We start from the raw sequence: 15368 nt of genomic DNA, 5'->3' as shown, positions 1-15368 counted from the left end.
ATAAATGCTTGTTGACTTGTAATTTGGAAACAGGTAGGCCAGTTTCTTTGTAGCATAGATTGCTTGGAGGAGAGTGAGGTAATGCTAGAAAGAAAGGGAGATGCCAGAACTTAAATTTTAATTAATAAGTACTAGGAAGCCACTGAAGATTTTTGAGCAAATGGATTTTTTCAAAAGAAAATTGATCAGATACATGTATAAGAACAATTCTGGCTACAGTAGAAAAATGGATTGGAGGGAAAGGAATGGAATCAATAGGATTTAATAACTGATTGGATTTGACAGTTATGAGAGAGGAAAGAGTCAAAGATAATGCTAGATTTTTAAACTTGATAGACTGAGTGGATAGACAAAAGTCATGGGCATCAGTGGCCTCCAGTGAACAAGATTGTAAAGGATATGATAGCCTCAGAGGGGAGCTTGGTTTCTGTTAAATTGAGGAGTGGAAGGAGTGTTGGTTGAATAATTTGAGGAAGTATTGAAGTTTGAGCATAGACTGAGGATTTCAAAGGACATTGTAGTCAGATGGATTTAGAGGATAGGGGAAGATGAACTTGAGTAGGCCTTGTATAATTAGAATAGAGAGAAAGATTCACTGATAGAGGCAGAATATTTGAACCTCAAGTTCACTTTTGCTCCCTTAGCTGGCAGTATTGGGCTTCTGCACTGGAGAGCTAGGAAGGATTTATATGATCTAGTCAATTCCATGTCCTTTTGATATTTTAAAAGTAATCATCATACCTACTGTTGAAAAAAGGCAGTACATTTTGACTGTTCTGTAAACCCACCTCAACCATATCCAAAGATGGTGATACCCATGATTTTGACACTACCTACAGATGTTCTGTTTCTGTGTTCATAAACTTAAAAATCCCCTTATCTGATCACGATCTATTGTCATTTGACTTTTCCCAGTTGCAACTCCAAACCCTCTATTAGCCATACTGGGCCCCTTACCCTATCTTGACCACTTGATGGACCAGTTTGGCTCTATACCATCTTCTTTTGAGTCCCTGTCCCATTATCATATTGTATGTCTTGCCCTACCAAACCTCAGCCTTGGGTCACTTCCATCATCTGTTGCCTTTATTCCACTGCTGAATGAAAGTGGAGAAAAATCACAGAACTGAGCTGACTGGGTCCATTACAAATTTGTTACATAATTTCAACTAGACCCTCTATGCTGCAAGGCAGTCCTTTTACTCCTCACTAGTTAAATCAGTTTTCCCTTCAGCATAACATGCCCTTCCAGACCTTTTCATTGTTTCTCAAAACTTCTCCTGGCTCTTCTTCCTTCTCCCTCCACCATCTCTCATCTGAGAACCTGGCCTTTTATTACTGAACACATTGAGGCCATTTTCTGAGAGTTCTCTTTCCTTTTCCTCCTCATATCACTCAGGTGCCTTCTCCTACTATCTCCTTCACCTCTGTCTCATATAATATAAGGTGGTCCTTCTTGCTAACAAAAGCCCCTCTACCTGCCCAAGTGATCCCATTCCATCCTATTTACTCCAGCAGATTTCTCTCTATCATCCCCAATCTCTCATTTATATTCAGTTTCCCTGTATGTTGATTGCTTCCTTGCTGCCTATAGATATGTCTTCTCCATTCAGCTAGATGGTTCAGAGGACAGAGCAGTAGACCTCAAGTCAGGAAGATCTGAGTGCAAATTCAACCTCAGTTATTAGCTGTGTGACTCTGGGCAAGTTACTTAAACTTTATTTGACTCAGCTGTAAAATGAGGATGGTACCTACTTACCAGAGTTATTGTCAGAAGGTAATATTGTAAAGTGCTTAGCATAGTGCCTGGCATATAGTAAAAGTTCGATAAATGCTTATTTCGCTTCCTTTCTTCCTATCTTCTTTCTTTCACTACCTTCTTCCTTTCTTCTCTTCAGAATACTCTCACTTGATCCATCCATCCATCCATGCTAGCTATCATGCTATATCTTCTGCCTCTTATGACTAAATTCCTTGAGAAAAGCATCCATGAAAGGTATTTCCATGTCTTTTCTTTTCATTCTCTTAACTCTCTACAATCTGGCTTCTGACCTGATTATTTGACTGAAATGTCTCCAACCAAAATTATAATGATCTTTTAAATTACCAAATCAAATGGCCTTTTCTCAATCCCATCCTTTGTGACTTCTTTCCCAGCCTTGGATACTGTTGATCACCCTCTTCTTGATATTCTCTTCTTTCTAGGTTTTTGTGACACTACTGTTTCCTAGTTCTCTTCCAGCCTATCAGACTGCTCCTCAGTCTCCTTTGCCAGATCCTTATCTGACTTATCCCTGCTAACTTTGAGTGTCATACAGGGCTCTGTCCAGAGCCTTTTTTCCTTCTCCCTTTAATACTGTTTCATTTGGTGATCTCACTATCTCCTCTGGATTCAATTATCATCTCTATTGAGATGATTCTCAAATATACTTTCTGGGCCTAACCTCCCAATTGTCCTCTGGTCTCACATTTCCAACTGCCTTTTGATATCTTGAACTGGATGTTCAACTCAACATGTACAAAATGGAATTCATTATCTTTTCCCCCAACCCTCCCCTTACAAATTTTTTTATTACTGTTATAGATACCACTCTTCTCCCTGTCACTCAGGTTCACAACTAGGTGTCATCCTCTCTCCCTCTTAGACTGCCCTTCTCTTCTCCCATTGTCCAGTATTTTGTCTGTTGATTTTGCTTTTGTTATATCTCTTGTGTGTGTCCACTTCTCTCCCCTAACTCTGCCACCATCCTGGTGCAAGCCCTCATCATCTCATACCTGTAATATTGCAGTAGCCATCGGGTTGGTCTTCCTGCCACAAGTCTGTCCCTACACTAGTCCATTCTCCATTCATTTGCTAAAGTGATTTTCCTAAAGTGCAGGTTTGCCCTATCACCCCTATAAACTCCAGTGGCCCCCTGTCATCTCCAGGGTCAAATACAAAATCGTCTCATTCAAAACCCTTCATAACCTTGTCTTCCCCATCCCCACCCTTACCATGTACTCTTCCATCTGGTGACATTGGCCTCCTTTCTGTTCTGGGGAACAGGAGACTCCCGTCTCTCAGCACCAGACATTTTCACTAACTGTCGCCCATGCCTGGAATGTTCTTCCTCTTCATTTCTACCACCGACTTCCTGCACGTCCCAGTTAAAATCCCACTTTGTACAGAAAGCCTTTCCTAATCCCACTTAATTCTAGTCCCTTCTCTCTGTTCTAGTATATCATATATGTAGCTTGTTTGTATGTTGTTTCGCCAGTAGACCGTGAGCTCCTTGAGAGCAGGGACTGTCTTTACCTTTCTTTGTATTTCCAGCGCTTAGCATGGTGCTTGGAACGTAATAGGTGCTTAATAAATATTTATTGACTGACTGACATTACTTTCTATGGTATTATGGAGACATTTTAAAATTGTAAACTGAATTACTTAACTTCTTAGATTTTGAAATAGGTCAGCAGTTCTCAAATGGTTTGTGGACCTTTTGGGGATTCTGAGACCTTTTCCAGGGTCTCTGCAAAGTCAAAACTACTTTCATAATCATACTCAAATGTTATTTGCCCATTAAAATACCACTCTCTTTTCCAACTACATTTCTCTGTGAGGCTGAATTTTCTTCATATACTTCAACCAAAATAAGATGTTGAAACAGTTTGAGTGCAGAAACTGATATGGGTCTTCTGTTAAGCCAGACTTCAGAGATTTGCAAAAAATACATTAATGCCACCTCATAAAAAATGTTATTTTTGTTAATATGTAGAATGAGTTTATTGTTATTTTCAAATAAGTTAATACATATTTTAAAAATTTATCAGTTTTAATTTTCTAATATGGTAAATATCAGTTGATATTACCCACATAAACAAAAACTCAGTTTTTGAGGATGTAAGGGAGTCTTGAGACCAGAAAGTTATCAGTTTTAAAAACCTCTGAAATAGAAGACTAACATAGATCTTAATAGATTCTTGTGGACTGATCCCTATGTCTAGTCCTGTTCTCTCTCTTGAATTCCTATCCCACATCACCTACCTGTTGGACATTTCTATCTAAACTGTCTATCTTTCAGACCTGAATGATCTTAAGGGCATCGAGGTGGCACAGTGACACAGATAGAGTGCTGTATCTGGAGTTAAGAAGACCTGAGTTCAAATAAAGCCTAAGACATTCCCTAGTGGTGTGACCCAAGTCACTTAACCTCTGTTTGCCTCAATTTCCTCATCTGTAAAATGTGGATAAAAGTACCTACCTCCTAAGGTTGTTGTGAAGGTCAAAGTTTTTTTAAAAACTCAGCATAGTACCTGGCACATAGTAAGTGCTATATAAACATTAGCTATTATTATCATTACCTTTGTTCTTACTATTACTTCTCTTGCCCATTATCCCCTTCCATATTCATGAACTCTCAGATTATAATCTTTTATCAGTCTAATCAGTCTTTCCCTATGCCTTAAGAAGATAACTCCTGTTCTTCCCCTTCACAGTGACCTCCAGTCCTTCTACCCTGCAGTTCTCACCGAGGCCATCACTCCTGTAGTTCCTGCATTCTCCTCCTTGGGCATCTTGACTCAGGGGTGAACCATTTAAATTTCACACTATCTTTTACTCTTGTGTCCCTTACTCCTGTATCGTATTGCCAATTGTGCCTAAGTTCCAACCTTGTATTCCTCCTGCCATCCTCTGCTTTGGCCCCTGTTGTCATGTTGCTGAGTGGAGCTGGAGAAAGTCATAAAACTATGCTAACTGGCTCCACTACAAATTTAGGCAGTGATTTGATCAGATCTACGCTTTAGAATGAAAATCACTTTGGTGCTTGAATGGAGGGTGGTTTGGAGAGAGGGTGGAGAGACGTGAGATGGGGAGACCAATTAACCATTGTAGCAGGCTTAGGTTGTGAGTGCCTGAACTAGTTTAGTAGCTATGTTAATCACTCAACAGGCGTTTATTAAATTTGACTTGTGTGCTAGGTACTTTGCTAAGCCTGGGGATATATAGAAAGGTTCCTTCCTTCAAGGAGTTTGTATTCGAAAGGAAGAGACAACATACAACAAATTGTACTTACAGTGTGATTACAATAAAAATGTTCACACAATATGACTGCAATAAGGAGTTGGACTTGGTAATAATAATAAAGATTGATGAAGTAATCTTCAAAGGAAGAAAGTTTGCTGAAAGATGGTGGAAAAGGAATGGTCTGGAAGTTGGAGTGATCCTACTCTTCCTCTGGATCCTGTGCTTTGGAGGCCATGAGAGAAGAGAGTGGTGTTGGAGAGGGGGGCAGGGATGCAATGTCTTGAGAGAACTAGGTTTGGTGTAAGAAGATAGAATGGAATGTGAATAGATACAGAATAAAAGGGAGTTAAATAGTAGAGTATGGGTAGAGGCTCCATAGGGTTTAGTAGAATGAGAAGTAAAAGGTTATGGCAGCACACCATGGATGGAGTTATATAGTGCCTACTATATACCAGGCACTATGCTAAGCATTTTACAAATATTATCTGATTTGATCCTCACAACAACCTGGGAGGTCGGTGCTATTATTCTTATATTATAGTTGAGGCAACTAAGGGAAACCAAGGTTAAATGACTTCCTCATAGTCCCGTAGCTAGTATTTATCTGAGGTCAGATTTGAACTTGAGTCTTCCTGAGTCCAGGTCCAGTGCTCTGTCTACTGCACCATTAGCTGTCTCAACATGCTATATAAATGCTAGTGTCTAGCTATTGTTAGCTGTTTAGGTTGCAGGTAGGACCAAGGTGGATAAGGATTAGAGTACTGGGAGAGGAGGAAGAGAAGTTTGTCACCTCTGCAGATGCTGAATCTGAATGACAGGGCTAAGGAAAGCAAGATCAAGGAAGTTACCTTCAGTTGCTTGAGGAGTGACCAGTTGATAAAAGCTTCTATTCTCTAGGGTCCTGTGATGATTGAATGCAATCAGTATTGCCTGTCAGCACTTTGGACTCTCAAAGTCTCAGGTTCTCTTATGGCTGTGAGAGCCTGTTAATGGAGGAAGAAATTCAGTGTAAGTCAGCCATATGCATGATGTCCAAAAATACCTAATGCTCTATTAGGCTGCATTAAGAGAGCCGTTTCTTCCAGTAATAAGAAGTGATAGTTCTTCTGTACTTCCCCCCTGGTCAGATTGTATTGTATATTTACTTAGGGGCACCATGGTTTAAGAAGGGAAGAAAGAATGAAGTTTATAACTCTTGATGATTCTAGCTTTCATTCAATAAGCGTTTTCATCGTCTTCTACGTGCCACTCTGTCCAACTAAGCTAGCCTTCTTAGTGTTCCTTATATACAACATTACCTCCTGAAATGCATTCCCTCCTTCCCTCTGCCTCTTAGAATTTTAGTTTCCTTCAGATCTCAGCTCAGACACCACCTCTTCCTACGACACTTTTGCTGATCTCACCCATTTGCTAGTCTTTCTAGCCTCCCCCTCCCTATTACCTTGTATCTATTTTGTATGTACTTAAAATGTGTATATATAAACTACTTGAGGTAAGGGACAGTTTAATTTTTGTCTTCAAAGGTGTTTAATAAATTATTGATGATTGTTTGCAGGGTACTATGCTAGGTGCTGGAATTACAAAAGCAAAAATGAAATAGGCCCTTATTTCAAAGAGTTTGTAGTCTTTTGGAGACATTACTTCCCCCTGAAACAAAAGGCCTATGTTTTTAAAATACCATAGTTCCTCCTTATTGTTATTTTATTTGTTGCTTTATGACAATTTCTATTTGTTCTGTCTTCTCTCATTTATAGAACTTTTAAAAGATCTGAGACGTTGAACATAATATTGATAAGCTTTGAATAATGGGAAGAAGCTACATAGTAGAAGAAGCTGTTGGACAATACCTTTTAAACTTCAACAACCAAGAAAAGGCATTTGTCTCTGGTCTTTTGATAGGACAGGTATGTATATTTTAGGTATGTATATTTTTTTTGATAGGACAGGTGTGTATCTTTTAGGTATGCATATTTTAGTCTCAAATTCATTAATACGACTTAGCTTTTGGGGTTAAAAGTGTGATATAATGTATTGAATACCCAGGGTCTTAGCTTTTGGGGTTAAAAGTATGATATAATGTATTGAATACCCAGGGTCTTATTTAGCTTACTTTAGGCAAACTGATCCCTCTGCACTCCCTTTACTGTACCATCCTTTCCTCATCCTTCCACTTGTACATTTCCTCTCTTCCCACTCCTGTTTTAAGGGACAGTTTCTATTTAAGTGGAAGAATAGTTTTGTAGATGTTCTTTTATCATGTTAATTTATAGCAAGCAAGTGGTGTAGTTCATTAATTGCTTCTAAAGCCTGTCTGTTCTGCCCTTGCTATATATTTTTCTACCTCTTTTTTCACATTTACTGACCTTACCTTCACTTCTGTCCTCTATTATTTATCTTTTTCCTTGCTGCTTAACTCCTGAAATTTTTTTCTCTCCCTTTGTGGACAGATTTTTTCCTTATACTTGAATATGATGGAAAGGGCACTGGACTTGGAGCCAGGATAGACATGGCCTTGAGTTTCATCTGTGATATTAACTACCTTGGTCATTATGGGAAAGTCATTTGTCTTCTCTGAGCCTCAGTTTCCTCATCTGTAAAATGGGGACAATACTACTTAAACTGCCTACTTTATAGAACTGCTACAGAGAAAGTGCTTTAGAAATATGAACTATTTATCCTCCTTCCATTTCTTTCACCAGAGATTGGGATGGGATTAGGGAGCAGGGAAAGAGATGTAGGGGATGACATCCAGTTTCTTGTAGGTCTCTGAGAAAACAGGAAAAAATAGATCAAACCTAGACATTTTATTAATTTAGAAGATAATTCTTTTCCAATGCTTCCTTTAGAAATAGAAAAAATAAACACCTTTCTGCACCCTTTAAAATATTTTTTGTTAGTTTTAACTCAATTTTACTGCTTCCCCAAAGCATTTCTTATATTACTCACCCTTACTCTACCTCCCTTTGAAGAAACATAAATCTATAATATATTAAAAGTTAGAAATAATAGCAAAGCTAGAAATTTTTAAAACTGAGACAAAAGTTTTTGGTCCATATTTTTCCATATTTGTTTGTTATCAAGATGAATCAGAACAAGGACTGTAGAACAGGATGTCTGTTACAGTGCCTCATATGTATTGAATTTATTCTTTTTGTACTGTAGTGACCAACTGAATATGTATTTGATTTTTTTTTTAATATTTAAAATTGTGTTCTTTGATGTTCAGGACTGTGTTGTTTATTTTTAGCCTGTTTTATAAAGTATATTTTGTTCAGAATTTCCCTTTTCTCTCTTGCAGATCTTGGCAAAGGCCAATGGTCTGTATATTCTGTCTCTCTCTCTCTCTCTCATGACCCTGGGCTTGACCTCATATTGCTATCTTCTCCTTTAAATGTGTTGGGTACAAAATTTGGTCCTATTATACCCTTCCTTGTTGAAATTTACCTGTCCTGAATCTCCTTGACTTAGGGTCAGGGTCTTTTTTTTCCCCCCAAAGTAATAAGTAGCCATTCTATGCTAATGAGAAAAGTCTTCTCAACCAAGATTTTATTCTCCTATGCCTCCTGGCCCAAGAATTTGTGCAGTTTAACAGTTAGTCAGTTTTAACACTAATCAGTTTTCCTGGTTTTTGAATGGTTTTTGAAAGCCATTCATTTAGCCAATTCTTGGTCACTGAAGGTTTAATAATACCAACAGTAAAATTGTGATTAAGACAAATTCAAATCAAATTTTTCTGTTAGATCTAGTAAGAGGTTTGTTGAGGTCAGTCAAGATTTTGTCTATACTGAAATTTTGGGATTAATTAAGTTTAAATTATCAATACACTTTTCAACTATCACTAAACACCATTAATATTTGATTATAATGCCATCATCATCATATTTAGTATTTTGTAGGCTAAGTTTCTCAAAAAATATGTTTGTAATTATGAAGAGAAAGTATAACAAGTAGGAAAGCTATGTCAAAAACTTTAACAATTAAAGCTGTCTGAAATTGGAATAGTATGCCTTGGGATGTGGTAGATTTCCCCTCATTGGACTCTTCCTGTAAGGCTGAATGATAACACCTCCAACAAGCATTTTGGGCATTTTGGTCAAGCATGGGTTGCACTATTTGGCTTCTGAGCCCCTTTCAAACTCTGAGAGTCTGTGAGTCCAGGACCAGAAAACCTTGTAGACAGAAGCTTTTTAAAATCCCTTTTTTATTATTATGAACTGACAAACATGGAAAAGAACAGAAAAAAAGATTCTGTAGAGCACCATGAGTCTCTATTTGTTCAACATGAGTTTTTTTAAAAACATGCTACATTTGGCACAGTTCTTGCAACAATACCCTGTTTTTGTGTCATTTCCTAAACTTTCTGCTCTTTTCCTTTCCTTGTGCTGCTCACTTCACTCTATGCTGGTTTATAGGATCATGATCATTGGATCATATTTGGAGATGGCCATCATATAAGACTTCCTGGGTTTCATCCTTTTTGTCATTTGTTGTTCATTAATTTTCCATTACATTCATATATTTTATTTAGCCATTCCTTGGTTAATGAGTGGGGTTTTTTTGTTTCTTTGCTGTAATCAAAAGAGTTTTGAGGCTGAGGCATTAAAAATATCACTGTATACGGTAACTAATTTGGAAAATTAGAAATTTTTTCACTGTAAGTTTAATAACTGAATGAATTAATCAACTGGCACATTCATACTGTTTCCTTTATATATATGCCATATCTATATTCTTTAATCAGATGTCTCTGATAGTTTTTATTTTATTTTTGTAATATTTTCATTGTAAACTTAAGTGATCAATACAAACATTTCAGCACAACAAAAAAATGGAAAGAGGATTGTATATAAAAACTGTTAGCCTTTATTATGTAGTTTGTTTTATATGCATTCAGTTTAACAAGGTAGAAACAGAATTACCACTTGTGTTTTATTTTTTAAGTGTTCTTCGCAAAGGGATTATGTAGTTCTTGCCACTAGAACACCACCCAGAGAAGAGCAGAATGAAGACACAAAATCTTCTCAGTCACAACTGGATGACCTGGATGAAGAATGGATTACAGCCCATGCCAATCAGGTTGTGCTATTTTATAATATGTATAAATATTACACACACACACACACACACACACACATTACATATATGTAGTTATAGAATAAATATTAATGCAAAATTAAGCCAGCATTTTATTTTGGTTAATGACATAAAACTGGAATTTTAATATTTGTTCTCAACTTTCAAAAAATGTCAGTACATGTAATTAATAATGATATTTTTATTCACGTGTATCTTAGCTGCCTTGTGGGTTATTTCTATCAACTTTAATCTTAGTTTAGCTTCTTTCTTTCCCCCAAGAACTCTTTATTTTTAAAATACTTTCTTTGCCCAGCTGTAGTGTGCTTAGACTGTGCAAACTTATTCTAACCATGGACAAATAATTCATCACCTAATGACTAGCTTACTAGTGAAGATTCTCTTCACATTTATTTAGGCTGTTCCTTGGAAAGTAGATATAGTTTTTGCTGGAATGGTACTTGAAGCCTTTTCATTAAAGTAGACCCTGCCAGAGCTGCCATTTTATTGACATAGTCTTCTTGAATCCAGGATTGTCTGTATGCCATGATGAGAAATAGGAATAGAATTTTGTGGAGGAGATATGTTTGTTAGCATAAGAAAAATCTAGTTAGGATGGTAAATTTACTATATAAAAGTGTTATAATCTAGTCCAAATCCAAACGGAATATTTAGATTATATTTGCAAAAGGCACATGTGCTAGTATGGATTAAAGTTTGTATTTAGCACTTCTAGCAAAACTTGGAAGAAAATAAATGATAAAGGTACAGTGAAATTTAACATGGAAAACTCAAGAGGATTTTCCAAATGTACTGCAAAATTCACCCATTTTTTCTGAAATGGATGAGAAAATTAATCTATTTTACTACTAGTTTGTAACTCACATTTTAAAAATCTTGAGTTTATTTTAAAGTTTTCTTTATTTTGAACTTAATCATTAACAGATCAAAATGTTTCAATAAACAAAGATCTTTCTTTTGTTCAAGAGCAATAGATTATCCTTAGGTTATATATTTGTTGATTTTTAATTGGATAAAGGAGGAAATACCAGGACTTCACTACAGTATTTTTCATTACATTGTTTCTTGCTGTAAAGCAAAATTTGTTGTATGTTCTTGCCATACATACTTATTTAGTTTCAACCTATCTCATTCTAAGATGGTTTCAGTTATAAGGGATCCCATGGCATGGATACCACAGACAGGATATTCCAAAGTACTTAGAGGACAGGCAAAATACTCAGTGGCTTTAGCACACTTGGATAATCTAAATTTCTTGATACTGACATCAGTTTTCTGTAGCACCTTGGACAATACTTTAAAATAGTAGTTGCTCAATAAATACTTGGAAGAATGAATGTATGTCAAATAGGAAAGAAAACTGATTACAAACAAAAAAGTCATTATGCTATAGTTAATATTTTAATTAATTTCTTTATTTAGGTATCTAGAATGCTACCAGGAGGCTTATTAGTTCTTGGAATATTTATTATTACTACTCCAGATCTTGGGAAAGATGTTCAAAATGCTCTACGCAGGGTAGGTACCAGCATATGAACAATTCTCAATGTAGTTTGGCTATGTATTGTTTTAATTAAATGCAATTTCATATGAAGGTCACTGATTGTATTCGGATAATGCTCACAGAATTTTATGGGCTTGGATTGTAATTAAATACTTATGCTTTCAAATCTAGTTGCAGGTTGTCGTGATAGAAACCTGTGATGAAAAGAAACTGAAGTTCAAAGTTCTAAGCATGATCGTTTATTAGCAAGGCTAGCAGTTGCTAATAAGTGAGATTCCCAAAGCCCCTCAGTGGCCAGAGATGCATTAAATCAGACAGAGCAGTCTTTCATACAGTTGGTAAAGGTAGGCTTACATTTGGCATAATCAGGCTGCCTGGCTTACAAAAGATTGTTTCCAAAGTCCATTGTAAGGGGAAAACACAAAGTTAGTCAACATCCTCTGGAAAGTCTAGAAAGTCCCGTGTCAGTGATCTATATGTACCAGAGTGGTCCCATGGTAGGTTTATGGCCAGGCATAACATTTTATGAACACATCGGTGCCAATGAGTCTGGGCTCTAGCCCAGAGAAATGGGAAAGTTAAACTCTTACAAAGAAGTCAAGCCCTCTTATAGACTCTAATGTTAAGTAGTCAAGCTGTCTTTTAAATCAAATTAATTCCTAAGTACTGATTCCAGTGATTAGATACTATTCTCAATCAATAATAAATAATACAGAATAAACTGGGTTATAAGTTTTCAACTTTACAAGGTCACACATTTAAATGCTTACCTAGTATGTACAGGGTTCTCTGTTGAACTCTATGGAGATGTAAAACTAAAAGGAAATAGTCCCTACTTTCAGGGAGCTTATATTCTACTGTGGTGATACAGTTAAGTAAAGAAAAGATATTTGAGGAAGGAAAGACTACTAATACTTGAGAGGTGAGAGAAACCTTTACTGAGCTTGTGACAGACCCTTATGGCTGAGCCTTGATGTAAGGTGAGGGTGCAGATACAGAAAGAGGCATTCTAGGAATGAGAGAAATGCTTGACAAAGGACCCTTATTTGGGAAGTGGAAAGCTGAGCTTGGAGGGCAGCTTGTAAGTCAATTTGGCTGGAACTTAGAGTGAATGAAGTAGAGGAACATGAAATAGGGATGGGAAGGTAGGTTCATTTCAATTTGTAGAGAGCCTTCAACCCCAAGTTAAGGAATTTCACCTTTGGATTACCAGAATTCATCTAGCAGTAAACATGTGCCAGACTTTCCAGAACACTGATTCCTAAGGATTGCTGTAAATGTTAGATAGGTATGTGTGGGAATTGAGTGAACCAGCTGACTTCATCTTGTGACTCAATTCTGCATCTAGCTCAGTTCCCTTTCTGTTCAGTTATGGGTCTAGTCCAATTTCTGTTTTGTTAGAAAACTATTCAGTTTGGGGAATTGTGAGAAAATTTTATTGCATTGTTTTAATCTAACCCCGCGTGGCTGGAAAGCTGGACCACCTCTACTTGTTGCTTAGGGACTCTTAAATAAGGCTCCAGGTTATGCTGACCAGAAACCCAGTCAGATCCAAATATTGATGCAAGGAATTTTCTCATTATTACACATTATGCATCAATGTATAATGTAATTACATATCAAGCAACCCATATGTCTTCTCTGAAAACTTGCTCCATACTAATCAGTCAGTTATTGTTTCCTTGTTCCTTTAATTGAATACAGACACTTAGAGAGGAGTAGAACACCTCTTTTCTAATTTCAGGGAATTGTACCTGTTTGCTTTCCCTCTCCTAACTCAGAAAGCCTCTAATCTACCCTCCAGTTAGAAAGTAGATGACCTAATCTTGTATCCTGGTTTGTATTAAGTTGTTTTCTTTTAATGCATAAAAATCTGTTCCCCCCCTGTATTCAGGGTCCAGTGCCAAGCTGAGGAGGCCAGGTCCTGATTTGTTAAGCAGTTGGCATGTATTGCTTAATAAATCGATATGCCTGCAAACTCGAGCCTTTGTTTCATTAGTCATTTTAATCAGTTGACGTGTCAAACAGATGACATAGAGTTAGACATTTTTCCCTTTTGCGTTAACAGTTTTGTGGCTCTTTAAATGTAACCTGTATCAGAAGTTTTAGAAATTTTATGAGTTTCATTTATACAAGGGATTCTAATGAAATGCTTTTGTAAAAAATTTGTTTCAAGTTGAAACTAATTTTTCATTTCATTTGGAATAACAATTCTCTCCTCTTTTCATTCAAATACTAGTTGTCTTAAATTGATTTGTATTTAGCCTATTTTAGATGAAAATAATAGAATTTAATTTGAATGACATATATTCAATTAATTATTATCATTTGAGTGCTCTTAAATAATCAGTTATTTTTATCTCTAAGAATGGAGTCTAAAGTAAACAATAGTTGAAATCCTTATTTTATTTTAGCATCGATCCACAATGGTATGGTAAGAGAAGGAAAAAAAAAATCATTTATTTGTTATTTCTTCCCCAGTTAGTGTTTGCTGTGGAAAAATCTGTTACTAAAAAGAGACTATGGAATCTCACAGAAGATGACATCTCAGACCGGGTCACTCTTCATGTCTGCTCATCTACAAAGAAGTATCTTTTACATTGGGTGTTTACTATTTGAATGTGCTACTGAAATTATATTCCTGTGTATTTCTTTATAAATTCAATTCCAATGTCATGATTTATAAAATTGTACATACTGTGTATAATTTTGTAAACAATACTTGACAAATAGGCAGTGTCTGATTTATAAATACTCACATCATGAATGGACAGTTGAAAAGTCTATAAATCTGACCTTCATGGGGAAAATTGTTTCTTCTTTCTTAATTCAGTCTAATTCTCAGGCAGCTAAATGGTAAAGTGAGTAGCACACTAGACTTGGAATGAGGAGGTGCTGAGTTCAAATTCTGCCCCGGACACTAAACTAGCTGTGTAATCCTCAGCAAATCACTTAACCTCTGTTGTGAGGATAAAATGAGAGGATAATTATAAAGTGTTTTGCAAATCTTAAAGTGCTGCGTTTTTGCTGGCTGTTAATTAAAAACAAAAGAGAGTATTTGGCTACAGATTTTTCTCTTACACAGAGAGTTTACAAATTCCTGGCATCCAGAGGGACCCGTTATTCTCTTCCCTCCTCTTTCCTTTTATATACTTGGGGAGAATGGAGAGACAGAAGAGAAACTGGTCTCTTGAATTGGAATTTCTGTATATTCTGATAGAAATGGTATTATATGTGCTGGTTTAAAAGTAGAATTGGTACTAAATGCATTACGAATTAAATAAACTTTTGTGGAATACTTTGGAAAATAACTACTATTCACTGCATGCGTTCTGAGGGAAAATGTGTTTCTAAATAACCTGTCTGTAAGCTGGGCATTACTTGCACTTAAAGAAAAAGGATATACATATTTTTTGAAAATTTCAAGGTGACTGCTATTTTATCTCAAAAGATAGGTAATAAAACTATATTACAAAATTCTTCGTTTTGAGTACCAGTCTTTAAGTATTATAACTTTGTAGCATGTTATGGGTCATTGGTGAAAACAATTAAATTATGCAAACATTTATTAAGTACCAGCTATGTGCAAGATAACTGTTTGGTGACTGAAATCACACAGACAAGAAACAAAACAGTTCCTGCCTCATTTTTAACATATTACTTCTCTCAGGAGTTCAAGGGTACATATAGTATGTGGAGATCCCTTCCTTCCTCTGATGTTCTTTTTCATCGCATACAAAAAGGAAGAGAAGGAGGGAAAAAGGA

At 36.3% G+C, this 15368-nt stretch overlaps 1 protein-coding gene across 4 annotated transcripts in view; it reads left to right on the top strand.

Moving 5' to 3' along the window:
- Nucleotides 1-15368, top strand: part of ODR4 (odr-4 GPCR localization factor homolog) — a 48278-nt gene that overhangs the window by 1992 nt on the left and 30918 nt on the right. For all 4 annotated transcript variants that reach the window (XM_078156451.1, XM_020984414.2, XM_078156449.1 and 1 more), the window contains 4 exons: nt 6760-6909; nt 9947-10081; nt 11522-11617; nt 14085-14191. In XM_078156451.1, the coding sequence (XP_078012577.1) occupies nt 6811-6909; nt 9947-10081; nt 11522-11617; nt 14085-14191 (437 nt within the window). In that variant the 5' untranslated portion in view covers nt 6760-6810. The remainder of the gene's footprint in view (nt 1-6759; nt 6910-9946; nt 10082-11521; nt 11618-14084; nt 14192-15368) is intronic.

The sequence above is a fragment of the Phascolarctos cinereus genome, unplaced genomic scaffold, assembly GCF_003287225.1.
Source record: "Phascolarctos cinereus isolate Bilbo 61053 unplaced genomic scaffold, phaCin_HiC Scaffold_5;HRSCAF=322, whole genome shotgun sequence".
Classification (NCBI taxonomy): domain Eukaryota; kingdom Metazoa; phylum Chordata; class Mammalia; order Diprotodontia; family Phascolarctidae; genus Phascolarctos; species Phascolarctos cinereus.
Note: the sequence above shows the minus strand (reverse complement) of the source record. Positions and strands in the feature narration are given on the sequence as shown.